The following is a 14,494-nucleotide window of genomic DNA, read 5'->3' on the forward strand; positions in this document are numbered from 1 at the left end:
TTACACTTTGTATCAAAAGACAGCATAGGTACAAAAGTAAAAGTGAGACTGTTTAGCCTACTGGAGCCAGGAGAAAATGTACATGTTTACTTTCCATGTGGCAAGGTTGAACAATAACTGTCTTGTCTACTAGAGATATATATTAAAACTCTTTATCACTTTTGAGTGAGTTTGAAAGGTCTCATTTCAGATTACTGATACACACAGTACAAATTTACTAATCCAAAGAGTTGATAAGAAAATGAGAAGGCAAAGTTGTCTTCAGGCCCATATTGATGTACTTTCCAACAATCCCATATTTCAATGACAGGAACAAACCCTCAACTCTTTACCTCAGAAGCTGTCAAGGGAAAATACTTCTTATCTATACGGTCTTCCTCCTCTTCTTCAGGTGGTGGCTTTGCTGGAGGAGGTGGACGTTCTCTCTGAAGAGAAAAAAAATAAGAATTTCATTATCACTTTCTTCAAGTACCTAACTTTTTCAATTATCCTTATATTAGCCCCCCAACAAGAAAAATAACATGAAGAACTTCCCTAAGAGAATAAACCCACCAGATGGAGAACCTTCACACACATATACAATTCAATTAGCATGCTGTTTGGCTTTTTGATGTTTGTAGAAGAGATCATAAACTCCTCTTTCATATCCTAGACTAAATGCCGGCACTGAAAACACATAAACATTTTGTTAGAAAATGTCCTTCATAATACTGATACTTAAGTTACTAATGTAGGAATATCAGCAGCTCAATTTTCAGTTTATCCTAAAAAGAGATCATAAGATCATAAACACTAGATCTTAAGAATCAATTTGTCAAATTGCTCTAGCAAACCAAAATTATAGGGCTGATCCTCATCAGGAAAGTAATCAAGGACAAAGGCATCAATTCTTGCCCAAACTTTAATATTCTGATATCATTCTACCCCTATTTATTAACAAAAGCTCAGAACTGGTGTCTTGGCTTAGTCACCTCCTTCAGTGACAACTATACTTTCTATTAGCATATGAAAACCCTATTTTACCTAAGCCCATTTAAAAAAGGAATAGGAGGCGGGGCAAGATGGAAGACTGGTGAGCTGTATGTTTTAGTTACTCCTACAGGAAAGTAGGTAGAAAGCCAGGAGCTGCGTGGACTGGACACCACAGAGCAATCTGACTTTGGGCATACTTCATACAACACTCATGAAAATGTCGAACTGCTGAGATCAGCGAAATCTGTAAGTTTTTGCGGCCAGGGGACCCGCGCCCTTCCCTGCCAGGCTCAGTCCCGTGGGAGGAGGGGCTGTCAGCTCCGGGAAGGAGAAGGGAGAACTGCAGTGGCTGCTCTTATCGGAAACTCATTCTACTGATCCAGACTCCAACCATAGATAGACAGAGACCAGAAACCAGAGAATCTGTGAGCAGCCAGCCCAGCAGAGAGGAGACAGGCATAGAAAAAAAAAAACAACACGAAAAACTCCAAAATAAAAGCAGAGGATTTTTAGAGTTCTGGTGAACACAGAAAGGGGAAGGGCGGAGCTCAGACCCTAAGGCGCATATGCAAATCCCGAAGAAAAGCCGATCTCTCTGCCCTGTGGACCTTTCCTTAATGGCCCTGGTTGCTTTGTCCCTTAGCATTTCAATAACCCATTAGATCTCTGAGGAGGGCCCTTTTTTTTTTTTTTTTTTTTTTTTTTTTTAATCCTTTTTTCTTTTTCTGAAACAATTACTCTAAGAAGCCCAATACAGAAAGCTTCAAAGACTTTCAATTTGGGCACGTCAAGTCAAGAGCAGAACTAAGAGAGCTCTGAGACAAAAGGCAATAATTCAGTGGCTGAGAAAATTCACTAAACACCACAACTTCCCAAGAAAAGGGGGGTGTCCGCTCACAGCCACCATCCTGGTGGACAGGAAACACTCCTGCCCATCGCCAGCCCCATAACCCAGAGCTGCCCCAGACAACCCAGTGTGACGGAAGGGCTTCAAATAACAGGCACACACCACAAAACTGGGCGTGGACATTAGCCTTCCCTGCAACCTCAGCTGATTGTCCCAGAGTTGGGAAGGTGGAGCAGTGTGAATTAACAAAGCCCCATTCAGCCATCATTTGAGCAGACTGGGAGCCTCCCTACACAGCCCAGCAGCCCAGAACTGCCCTGAGGGGACGGCACTCACCTGTGACATAGCACAGTCATCCCTCAACAGAGGACCCGGGGTGCACAGCCTGGAAGAGGGGCCCACTTGCAAGTCTCAGGAGCCATACGCCAATACCAAGGACTTGTGGGTCAGTGGCAGAGACAAACTGTGGCAGGACTGAACTGAAGGATTAGACTATTGCACCAGCTTTAAAACTCTAGGATCACCAGGGAGATTTGATTGTTAGGGCCACCCCCCCTCCCCGACTGCCCGGAAACACGCCCCACATACAGGGCAGGCAACACCAACTACACACGCAAGCTTGGTACACCAATTGGGCACCACAAGACTCACTCCCCCACTCACCAAAAAGGCTAAGCAGGGGAGATCTGGCTTGTGGAGAACAGGTGGCTCGTGGACGCCACCTGCTGGTTAGTTAGAGAAAGTGTACTCCACGAAGCTGTAGATCTGATAAATTAGAGATAAGGACTTCAACTGGTCTACAAACCCTAAAAGAACCCTATCAAGTTCAGCAAATGCCACGAGGCCAAAAACAACAGAAAATTATAAAGCATATGAAAAAACCAGACGATATGGATAACCCAAGCCCAAGCACCCAAATCAAAAGAGCAGAAGAGACACAGCACCTAGAGCAGCTACTCAAAGAACTAAAGATGAACAATGAGACCATAGTACGGGATATGAAGGAAATCAAGAAGACTCTAGAAGAGCATAAAGAAGACATTGCAAGACTAAATAAAAAAATGGATGATCTTATGGAAATTAAAGAAACTGTTGACCAAATTAAAAAGATTCTGGACACTCATAGTACAAGACTAGAGGAAGTTGAACAACGAATCAGTGACCTGGAAGATGACAGAATGGAAAATGAAAGCATAAAAGAAAGAATGGGGAAAAAAATTGAAAAAATCGAAATGGACCTCAGGGATATGATAGATAATATGAAACGTCCGAATATAAGACTCATTGGTGTCCCAGAAGGGGAAGAAAAGGGTAAAGGTCTAGGAAGAGTATTCAAAGAAATTGTTGGGGAAAACTTCCCAAATCTTCTAAACAACATAAATACACAAATCATAAATGCTCAGCGAACTCCAAATAGAATAAATCCAAATAAACCCACTCCAAGACATATACTGATCACACTGTCCAACACAGAAGAGAAGGAGCAAGTTCTGAAAGCAGCAAGAGAAAAGCAATTCACCACATACAAAGGAAACAGCATAAGACTAAGTAGTGACTACTCAGCAGCCACCATGGAGGCAAGAAGGCAGTGGCACGATATATTTAAAATTCTGAGTGAGAAAAATTTCCAGCCAAGAATACTTTATCCAGCAAAGCTCTCCTTCAAATTTGAGGGAGAGCTTAAATTTTTCACAGACAAACAAATGCTGAGAGAATTTGCTAACAAGAGACCTGCCCTACTGGAGATACTAAAGGGAGCCCTACAGACAGAGAAACAAAGACAGGACAGAGAGACTTGGAGAAAGGTTCAGTACTAAAGAGATTCGGTATGGGTACAATAAAGGATATTAATAGAGAGAGGGGAAAAATATGGCAAACATAAACCAAAGGATAAGATGGCTGATTCAAGAAATGCCTTCACGGTTATAACGTTGAATGTAAATGGATTAAACTCCCCAACTAAAAGATATAGATTCGCAGAATGGATCAAAAAAAATGAACCATCAATATGTTGCATACAAGAGACTCATCTTAGACATAGGGACACAAAGAAACTGAAAGTGAAAGGATGGAAAAAAATATTTCATGCAAGCTACAGCCAAAAGAAAGCAGGTGTAGCAATATTAATCTCAGATAAAATAGACTTCAAATGCAGGGATGTTTTGAGAGACAAAGAAGGCCACTACATACTAATAAAAGGGGCAATTCAACAAGAAGAAATAACAATCGTAAATGTCTATGCACCCAATCAAGGTGCCACAAAATACATGAGAGAAACACTGGCAAAACTGAAGGAAGCAATTGATGTTTCCACAATAATTGTGGGAGACTTCAACACATCACTCTCTCCTATAGATAGATCAACCAGACAGAAGACCAATAAGGAAATTGAAAACCTAAACAATCTGATAAATGAATTAGATTTAACAGACATATACAGGACATTACATCCCAAATCACCAGGATACACATACTTTTCTAGTGCTCACGGAACTTTCTCCAGAATAGATCATATGCTGGGACATAAAACAAGCCTCAATAAATTTAAAAAGATTGAAATTATTCAAAGCACATTCTCTGACCACAATGGAATACAATTAGAAGTCAATAACCATCAGAGACTTAGAAAATTCACAAATACCTGGAGGTTAAACAACACACTCCTAAACAACCAGTGGGTTAAAGAAGAAATAGCAAGAGAAATTGCTAAATATATAGAGACGAACGAAAATGAGAACACAACATACCAAAACCTATGGGATGCAGCAAAAGCAGTGCTAAGGGGGAAATTTATAGCACTAAACGCATATATTAAAAAGGAAGAAAGAGCCAAAATCAAAGAACTAATGGATCAACTGAAGAAGCTAGAAAATGAACAGCAAACCAATCCTAAACCAAGTACAAGAAAAGAAATAACAAGGATTAAAGCAGAAATAAATGACATAGAGAACAAAAAAACAATAGAGAGGATAAACATCACCAAAAGTTGGTTCTTTGAGAAGATCAACAAGATTGACAAGCCCCTAGCTAGACTGACAAAATCAAAAAGAGAGAAGACCCATATAAACAAAATAATGACTGAAAAAGGTGACATAACTGCAGATCCTGAAGAAATTAAAAAAATTATAAGAGGATATTATGAACAACTGTATGGCAACAAACTGGACAATGTAGAAGAAATGGACAATTTCCTGGAAACATATGAACAACCTAGACTGACCAGAGAAGAAATAGAAGACCTCAACCAACCCATCACAAGCAAAGAGATCCAATCAGTCATCAAAAATCTTCCCACAAATAAATGCCCAGGGCCAGATGGCTTCACAGGGGAATTCTACCAAACTTTCCAGAAAGAACTGACACCAATCTTACTCAAACTCTTTCAAAACATTGAAGAAAATGGAACACTACCTAACTCATTTTATGAAGCTAACATCAATCTAATACCAAAACCAGGCAAAGATGCTACAAAAAAGGAAAACTACCGGCCAATCTCCCTAATGAATATAGATGCAAAAATCCTCAACAAAATACTTGCAATTCGAATCCAAAGACACATTAAAAAAATCATACACCATGACCAAGTGGGGTTCATTCCAGGCATGCAAGGATGGTTCAACATAAGAAAAACAATCAATGTATTACAACACATTAAAAACTCAAAAGGGAAAAATCAATTGATCATCTCAATAGATGCTGAAAAAGCATTTGACAAAATCCAACATCCGTTTTTGATAAAAACACTTCAAAAGGTAGGAATTGAAGGAAACTTCCTCAACATGATAAAGACCATATATGAAAAACCCACAGCCAGCATAGTACTCAATGGTGAGAGACTGAAAGCCTTCCCTCTAAGATCAGGAACAAGACAAGGATGCCCGCTGTCACCACTGTTATTCAACATTGTGCTGGAAGTGCTAGCCAGGGCAATCCAGCAAGACAAAGAAATAAAAGGCATCCAAATTGGAAAAGAAGAAGTAAAACTGTCATTGTTTGCAGACGATATGATCTTATATCTAGAAAACCCTGAGAAATCGACGATACACCTACTAGAGCTAATAAACAAATTTAGCAAAGTAGCGGGATACAAGATTAATGCACATAAGTCAGTAATGTTTCTATATGCTAGAAATGAACAAACTGAAGAGACAATCAAGAAAAAGATACCATTTTCAATAGCAACTAAAAAAATCAAGTACCTAGGAATCAACTTAACCAAAGATGTAAAAGACCTATACAAAGAAAACTACATAACTCTACTAAAAGAAATAGAAGGGGACCTTAAAAGATGGAAAAATATTCCATGTTCATGGATAGGAAGGCTAAATGTCATTAAGATGTCAATTCTACCCAAACTCATCTACAGATTCAATGCAATCCCAATCAAAATTCCAACAACCTACTTTGCAGACTTGGAAAAGCTAGTTATCAAATTTATTTGGAAAGGGAAGATGCCTCGAATTGCTAAAGACACGCTAAAAAAGAAAAACGAAGTGGGAGGACTTACACTCCCTGACTTTGAAGCTTATTATAAAGCCACAGTTGCCAAAACAGCATGGTACTGGCACAAAGATAGACATATAGATCAATGGAATCGAATTGAGAATTCGGAGATAGACCCTCAGATCTATGGCCAACTGATATTTGATAAGGCCCCCAAAGTCACTGAACTGAGCCATAATGGTCTTTTCAACAAATGGGGCTGGGAGAGTTGGATATCCATATCCAAAAGAATGAAAGAGGACCCCTACCTCAACCCCTACACAAAAATTAACTCAAAATGGACCAAAGATCTCAATATAAAAGAAAGTACCATAAAACTCCTAGAAGATAATGTAGGAAAACAAGTTCAAGACCTTGTATTAGGCGGCCACTTCCTAGACTTTACACCAAAAGCACAAGCAACAAAAGAGAAAATAGATAAATGGGAACTCCTCAAGCTTAGAAGTTTCTGCACCTCAAAGGAATTTCTCAAAAAGGTAAAGAGGCAGCCAACTCAATGGGAAAAAATTTTTGGAAACCATGTATCTGACAAAAGACTGATATCTTGCATATACAAAGAAATCCTACAACTCAATGACAATAGTACAGACAGCCCAATTATAAAATGGGCAAAAGATATGAAAAGACAGTTCTCTGAAGAGGAAATACAAATGGCCAAGAAACACATGAAAAAATGTTCAGCTTCACTAGCTATTAGAGAGATGCAAATTAAAACCACAATGAGATACCATCTAACACCGGTTAGAATGGCTGCCATTAAACAAACAGGAAACTACAAATGCTGGAGGGGATGTGGAGAAATTGGAACTCTTATTCACTGTTGGTGGGACTGTATAATGGTTCAGCCACTCTGGAAGTCAGTCTGGCAGTTCCTTAGAAAACTAGATATAGAGCTACCATTCGATCCAGCGATTGCACTTCTCGGTATATACCCGGAAGATCGGAAAGCAGTGATACGAACAGATATCTGCACGCAATGTTCATAGCAGCATTATTCACAATTGCCAAGAGATGGAAACAACCCAAATGTCCTTCAACAGATGAGTGGATAAATAAAATGTGGTATATACACACGATGGAATACTACACGGCAGTAAGAAGGAACGATCTCGTGAAACATATGACAACATGGATGAACCTTGAAGACATAATGCTGAGCGAAATAAGCCAGGCACAAAAAGAGAAATATTATATGCTACCACTAATGTGAACTTTCAAAAATGTAAAACAAATGGTTTATAATGTAGAATGTAGGGGACCTAGCAGTAGAGAGTAATTAAGGAAGGGGGAACAATAATCCAAGAAGAACAGATAAGCTTTTTAACGTTCTGGGGATGCCCAGAAATGACTATGGTCTGTTAATTTCTGATGGATATAGTAGGAACAAGTTCACAGAAAGGTTGCTATATTATGTAACTTTCTTGGGGTAAAGTAGGAACATGTTGGAAGTTAAGCAGTTATCTTAGGTTAGTTGTCTTTTTCTTACTCCCTTGTTATGGTCTCTTTGAAATGTTCTTTTATTGTATGTTTGTTTTCTTTTTAACTTTTTTTTTCATACAGTTGATTTAAAAAAGAAGGGAAAGTTAAAAAAAAAAAAAGAAAGAAAGAAAAACAAGGAAAAAAAAATGATGTAGTGCCCCCTTGAGGAGCCTGTGGAGAATGCAGGGGTATTGGCCTACCCCACCTCGATGGTTGCTAACATGACCACAGACATAGGGGACTGGTGGTTTGATGGGTTGAGCCCTCTACCATAAGTTTTACCCTTGGGAAGACGGTTGCTGCAAAGGAGAGGCTAGGCCTCCCTATATTTGTGCCTAAGAGTCTCCTCCTGAATGCCTCTTTGTTGCTCAGATGTGGCCCTCTCTCTCTGGCTAAGCCAACTTGAAAGGTAAAATCACTGCCCTCCCCCCTACGTGGGATCAGACACCCAGGGGAGTGAATCTCCCTGGCAACATGGAATATGACTCCCGGGGAGGAATGTAGACCTGGCATCGTGGGACGGAGAACATCTTCTTGACCAAAAGGGGGATGTGAAAGGAAATGAAATAAGCTTCAGTGGCAGAGAGATTCCAAAACGAGCCGAGAGGTCACTCTGGTGGGCACTCTTACGCACACTTTAGACAACCCTTTTTAGGTTCTAAAGAATTGGGGTAGCTGGTGGTGGATACCTGAAACTATCAAACTACAACCCAGAACCCATGAATCTCGAAGACAGATATATAAAAATGTAGCTTATGAGGGGTGACAATGGGATTGGGAAAGCCATAAGGACCACACTCCACTTTGTCTAGTTTATGGATGGATGAGTAGAAAAATAGGGGAAGGAAACAAACAGACAAAGGTACCCAGTGTTCTTTTTTACTTCAATTGCTCTTTTTCACTCTAATTATTATTCTTGTTATTTTTGTGTGTGTGCTAATGAAGGTGTCAGGGATTGATTTAGGTGATGAATGTACAACTATGTAATGGTACTGTAAACAATCAAAAGTACGATTTGTTTTGTATGACTGCGTGGTATGTGAATATATCTCAATAAAATGATAAAAAAAAAAAAGGAATATATGTCAGTTGTCTGCTCTAGAACAGAGGTTTGCAAACTTTTTCTTAAAGGGCCATATAGTAAATATTTTAGGTTTTTCAGGCCATTTGGTATCTGTCAGAACTATTCAACTAAGCAGCTGTAATGCAGAAGTAGCCACAGATAGTTCATAAATGAATGAGTGTGGCTGTGTTCCAATAAAACTTTATCTACAAAACCAGGCAGCTCCTCATGGCCTATAGTATGCTGATCCCCTGCCCTACAGCAAGAAACCCACTGAAGAAGAGACAATGAATTAGTTAGACCATGACAACTTCAAGGATATACAGAATGATCTTTGGTTAAGGAAACCTGAAAGCTAATAGCTGAAGAGAGCCTTGCCATTGTGCCTGCAGCACCTTTAGCTTGGCTCACATTCCAAAGCCCTAATCATGTTTGATAATCAGTGTTCTTACAGAGAGAGGAATGGGGACCTCAAACAGGAGTCAGCCTGTAGGCACATTCCCTGTCTTATAGGTTAGTTCACTGTGTCATTAGAACAGGAGTATTTCAGAAAGCCAGGGCAGAGGTGAATGTTGAATTACGGAAAAGCCCCAGAGAAATCTGCAACCAAGGATGCTTCTCATATTTTAGGAGCTGTCAGGGTTACCATGAGCTCTCTGATAAAACATGTTTCACTCTTGAGTATTATTTTTTGATAAGTCAGTCATTCCAATTGTCCCTGGAGCCAAAAGGATGCCCGATGGCAACAACTTCAAAGCGGGTTTGTAGTACATTCAAGCCAAACAAAGCTATTTGGATCAGATTTCCCACTAAGTACCACTTTCCCCACCCTCCTTTGCTGTGTAAGTGCAGGAATGAGCCTGGTCCCAGTGTCATCTTGTAAGGAAAGGAATAGCAAAAGGAGCAGACCCATATCCTAAACCAGTAAACCACTCTGGAACACAAGGAACTAAGGAGGGAAAAAAAAAAACAAAAACAAACAAACAAAAAAAACCCCACTCCAACAATAAGAAGGACTTATCTTAGAAACCTACCCAAGGCTAAAAGAACCTAGAAAGAACAAAAAGAAAGCCTTTTGTGGAAAAAGTGACTACCAGGGACACTGGAAGAAAACTGAAGCACCACCCACAAGCCTCTTTTTCCTAACATGAAAACTTTGGACCAGGGGCTGGAAATACAGAGCTGATTTATATATAACATCCATTATGTCTACCAAGATATGGAAAAATCTCTTGGCCATAGTTAATTACCAAAGGCCAAGAAGACAGCACAGCTACAATGTACACAGCCCAAGATGCATCAGTTTCTACTTAGCAGGACCATGGGAGGCTAGATTCCTAGTGCAGGATGAAACAAAGACTTGTGTAAATCAGTGGGTAAACCCAAAGGAACTTGGTTATTCACAGCTTAGTTCAGTAATCCTGCTTCTTCTTGCAGAGGCTCCAGCTCCCCCTTATGGGCATCATCTGTAAGTACCACTTAAAGCTAAACCTTCCCCCACAGCTTGATTTTATTCAATTCATTTGTGCCTCAGAGTGTAGGAGGTGAAAAAACCCAGCTGTCTACAGAAGCACTGTGCTTGGTATATGCACTTGCTTTACTGTTGACAGGGAGTTTTGTCACAATCCTTGATAACACCCACTCTGGTGGGCCACCTAAGACCGGAGGGCCTTTCCAAAGTCCATACTGAAATGCCAGCACTCTTCCAGGGCAGGGCAAGGAGCTACTGAAAAAGAACACTCCAAGAAACAGCAGGCTATTCCCCAGGTACACCTAAAAAGCCCAAGGATCACCTTGTAGCCAAAGGATCATCAAAATGGACATAAGCCAGATTCAGACCAAAAAGGAAATGCCAGCCCCTCAACAGGAAGAGATAACATATACCTGAAAATGTGTCTCAAGCTTATCACCGGGACCCTGTTAGAGCAATGGCCAGTTGTGCAAAAGGACAGTGTTCAAAACCTCAAATTATTGTGCCTGATAAAACAGAAAGGGGGGTAAATGGGACCCCCAGCCTAGGCTCCCAGAATAACTCCAAGAGAGAAAAAGAGGGAAGGGATCTTCAGAACAATGAACAGAAGTAGAAGCAGTAAGATGGGAAGATGGACTTTAACAAGGACAATTTCAGGGTATTCTTCATCCTATAATTTCAATGGCTAGAAAGGTTATGACTAGGTAAAAATAAGAATGCTATGATGTCTGATTAAGCCTTGCTACAACCTTGCTGAATACAGAACATGTCCAAATCCAAGTGGATAATTCCTGAGGGCAAATGAAAGGGGAGCATGTACTCCAGGCAGACAGAAACTTATTTCAGTGAACTTTTTTCACTGTAGGAACTGCTCTCCAGAGAGAAAACAAGCAATATATAGCAAAGACCCCAAAGCCTAGAGCAGCACTAAGGCTAAATAGAAACAAAATGCTTCAATTTGCTCTAAGGCAAAAAAACAGAAAGAAAAAGAAAGAATAGAAAGATGCAAACTGGTTATATGGAAATTAGAAAAATCGAAATTCCACTTCAATGCAATCTGTATAGTTTTACCACACTGTGTGACAGAGACATGGCAAAACCTCACGGAGAAGAGCAGTAGTGGGGCCACCCCTCTGAAATACAAGCTGGCACTAGGGGTCACACTTCCTCTTGTAGTACCCCATCGCAGAACAGGCCAAATGGGCCAACAGAACACTCAGGAGGTCTGAGGCCCCTGGCCACATACAGGCTTCACTCCAGCAACTTTCACTCCTGCTGCCTCAGCCTCCTTGCTCACGGAGTCTCGGTCAGATGATCGCCCACTGGCCATGCTGTCCAGGGAATGGCAGGAGACAGCATTGTACAGCACCTCATAAGGACCCTCTTCTTCAACATTTGTATGAAAATCAATGATCAGTTCAGTCACTGCTTTCTCCACATCACCTGAAGAAGAGGATGGAGGACAACAGAATAAATAAAAGGAAAGCATGATCTAGGGTTCTAACCACTGCAACAACCCAAAGCCCCATTAGCAATATGAACTTGACAAACACTGACCCAAAGAAAATTAATGACTGCTTTACTCCATGAACAGGGATAAACATTGAGGATTTCAGCCGCCTTTTGTATACCAAGATCGTAACAAATTTTTCTCTTACTCAATATGGAAAACCCTTGACATCTATTAAGAATATCTCTCAAGACCTTTGTATGTTCTCAAACATCTCAATACTATGAATAGCATAAACAACCCACAAAATATAGTAAGGTATAACTGAAAAACTTAAGTAATTCTTTAAATTCTTAATGAGAATCGATAGGTGCTCAAGTGAAACAGAAGACAATAAAACCTTTCTGAGCTGGAGGTACTGTGCAGCTGTTTAGACTCAATAGATAACTACCAATCTCAGGGCACATGAGATCCAAATCTGTGACTCCCCCTCCCCCCAAATTAGTAACTGTTACAGCTCTAGATCTCTGGGTCCCATTCAAATAATAAAAACTATAAATGTTAAATCCTTGAAAGCTAAGAGTTTATAGAACTACTAATGCCATTACTAACAGTATGAGGTCAAGAAAAAAAGTGTATGTAGAGAGGCATCTGAAGAATCCACAGTAAAGACAGGAGGGTACCCCTTAACCCTAACACCTCTATATTCTTCTGGAAAATCCTTTTCCCGTTTTTAGTTTTTGGCTTTGTTCTGCTTCAATAACTATTTTTATTCTGATTTATATTTGGGGGAAGGTGTTAGCTTTAATTTTGTCTTTGTCATTCATCATACCTAGGACCAAAAGATGGCTCCATAAATCTGAAAAAGTGGATCCTGGTTAATGATGGATCCAGATCACTTTTATTGGTCAAATGATATATTACCAAAATTTACAATGTTCACACCTACCAACCAGATGACACTCATCAACTATTCCCTAAGGACCAACTATGCTCAAGGCACTATAGTGTGTGTTAGGAAAAGGTGTCATCAAAATTTAAATTCATTTTCAGATCAGCCCAGAATAGATCTCATACAGCCAACTATAAAAGTAGAGTGTAATGATTATGGTTTGTAAACTTTCTTGGAAAAGATCATGTTGGAAGCAATAGAGTTATTTTAGTTTTTTTTTTCTCTTATTCCTTTGTTTTCTTAGGGGTTGTTAATTTTCTTGGGGTATGGTAGGAACATGTTGGAAGCAATGTAGTTATTTTAGATTATTTGTTTTTCTTACTCCTCTGTTTGGACATGGTTTATTAATTTTCTTGGGGTATGGTAGGAACATATTGGAAGCAAAGTAATTATTTTAGGTTATTTGTTTTCCTTAATCCATTGCTTTGTTTGAAATGTTGTGGAGTTTTTTTGGTTGTTGTTTGCTGGTTTGTTTTTAATTTTTTGATAAACAAAGTTAAAAAATTGAAAAAAAATCAGTAGAAAAATGGGAGTAAAAACTAAATGACAAATAGGGTGGGATGGGGGGATGGTTTGGGTATTCTCTTTTCACTTTTATTTTTTATTCTTATTCTGATTCTTTCTGATGTAAGGAAAATGTTCAGAAATAGATTGTGGTGATGAACGCATAACTATATGATCATACTGTGAACAGTTGATTGTATACCATGGATGACTGTATGGTTTGTGAATATATTTCAATAAAACTGAATTAAAAAAAAAAAAAAAAAGAAAAAAAAAAGTAGAGTGTAAAATAAACTGGGAATGAAAAGGCCCATTGCCACAGGCCTAAACAGTGTCCAATAAAATGTCATATGGTAGTTGAAAAAAAAAATGAATTTGAATAAGGGTTTATTAAGTATCCCCTGCCACACAAAATTATTCAAATTAAGATTTTCTATTCTGCTAAAGACTGTTAAGTTTTTTTGTTTTTTGTTTTTGTTTTTTTTTCCCAAGCTGAGAGCCCCTTACCTTACCCCTTCCTTTCTACTGGCAGAGCACAGCAACCTTACCCTGAGAATTCTGTGATGTGGAGTCCATATTGGAGATGAGAGGTGGTTGGGCTGTTGGGGTTTTATCTATATCTTTTGCACTTCTTTTTCCAATCACGTGATCTACATGGAAAGATATTTTTAAAAAGCTGTACCTAATACAAATGCCTTGGTTTGGCTAGTGCATCCCCTGGTCCCGCAGACAGTGAGATGGATGAACTGATACCTTCTATAAGTGCTGCTATCTGCTGGCTCTTTTGAGAAGGCAGTTCCCGGACGGTGTCTAGGGCAGTCAGTCCACGGTTATCTTTTATGTTGACATCAATTCCTAGAAAAGCACGAGGTAAACCAGGGGAGTGATGACTTTCAAACCAAGCTAAAAGGAGGTCAAATTCTGGGACACCTAATGCTCCCAGCAGCATGGCCAACATTTTTCAACCAAAGCCATTTAATCCAGCTATTTAAGAACAATTCATACACTGGCAATCAACCAATAGAGACACACATACATTGGGTACAGATACAGCCAACAAAACTCAACCCCCTCTGGGGAGGCCAGGGAGAAACAATCCCAACCCTGGCATGCTGTGTAGACAAGAGCACTGCCGACCTCTCACCTGCAGCCAGCAGGATTTGCACCACATCAGTCTTGCCAAACAAAGCAGCCTCATGCAAAGCACTGCCCTTCTCCGTCTGGAAAGCAAATGAGAGCGCAGAGCAAGACGT

General features: G+C 39.7%; 1 protein-coding gene across 8 annotated transcripts in view; it reads right to left on the bottom strand.

Annotated features, from left to right (window-relative positions):
- Positions 1 to 14,494, bottom strand: part of ANKS1A (ankyrin repeat and sterile alpha motif domain containing 1A) — a 240,219-nt gene that overhangs the window by 133,154 nt on the left and 92,571 nt on the right. For 7 of the 8 annotated variants that reach the window (XM_037843766.1, XM_037843767.1, XM_037843765.1 and 4 more), the window contains 5 exons: positions 14,386 to 14,461; positions 13,995 to 14,096; positions 13,790 to 13,891; positions 11,582 to 11,778; positions 333 to 425 (listed from right to left, as the gene is read on the bottom strand). In XM_037843766.1, coding sequence (XP_037699694.1) covers positions 333 to 425; positions 11,582 to 11,778; positions 13,790 to 13,891; positions 13,995 to 14,096; positions 14,386 to 14,461 — 570 coding nt within the window. Of the gene's footprint in view, positions 1 to 332; positions 426 to 552; positions 667 to 11,581; positions 11,779 to 13,789; positions 13,892 to 13,994; positions 14,097 to 14,385; positions 14,462 to 14,494 lie in introns of those variants that run through there. The other variant, XM_037843773.1, reaches the window with a different exon arrangement.

Source organism: Choloepus didactylus, chromosome 7 (assembly GCF_015220235.1).
Source record: "Choloepus didactylus isolate mChoDid1 chromosome 7, mChoDid1.pri, whole genome shotgun sequence".
Lineage (NCBI taxonomy): Eukaryota > Metazoa > Chordata > Mammalia > Pilosa > Megalonychidae > Choloepus > Choloepus didactylus.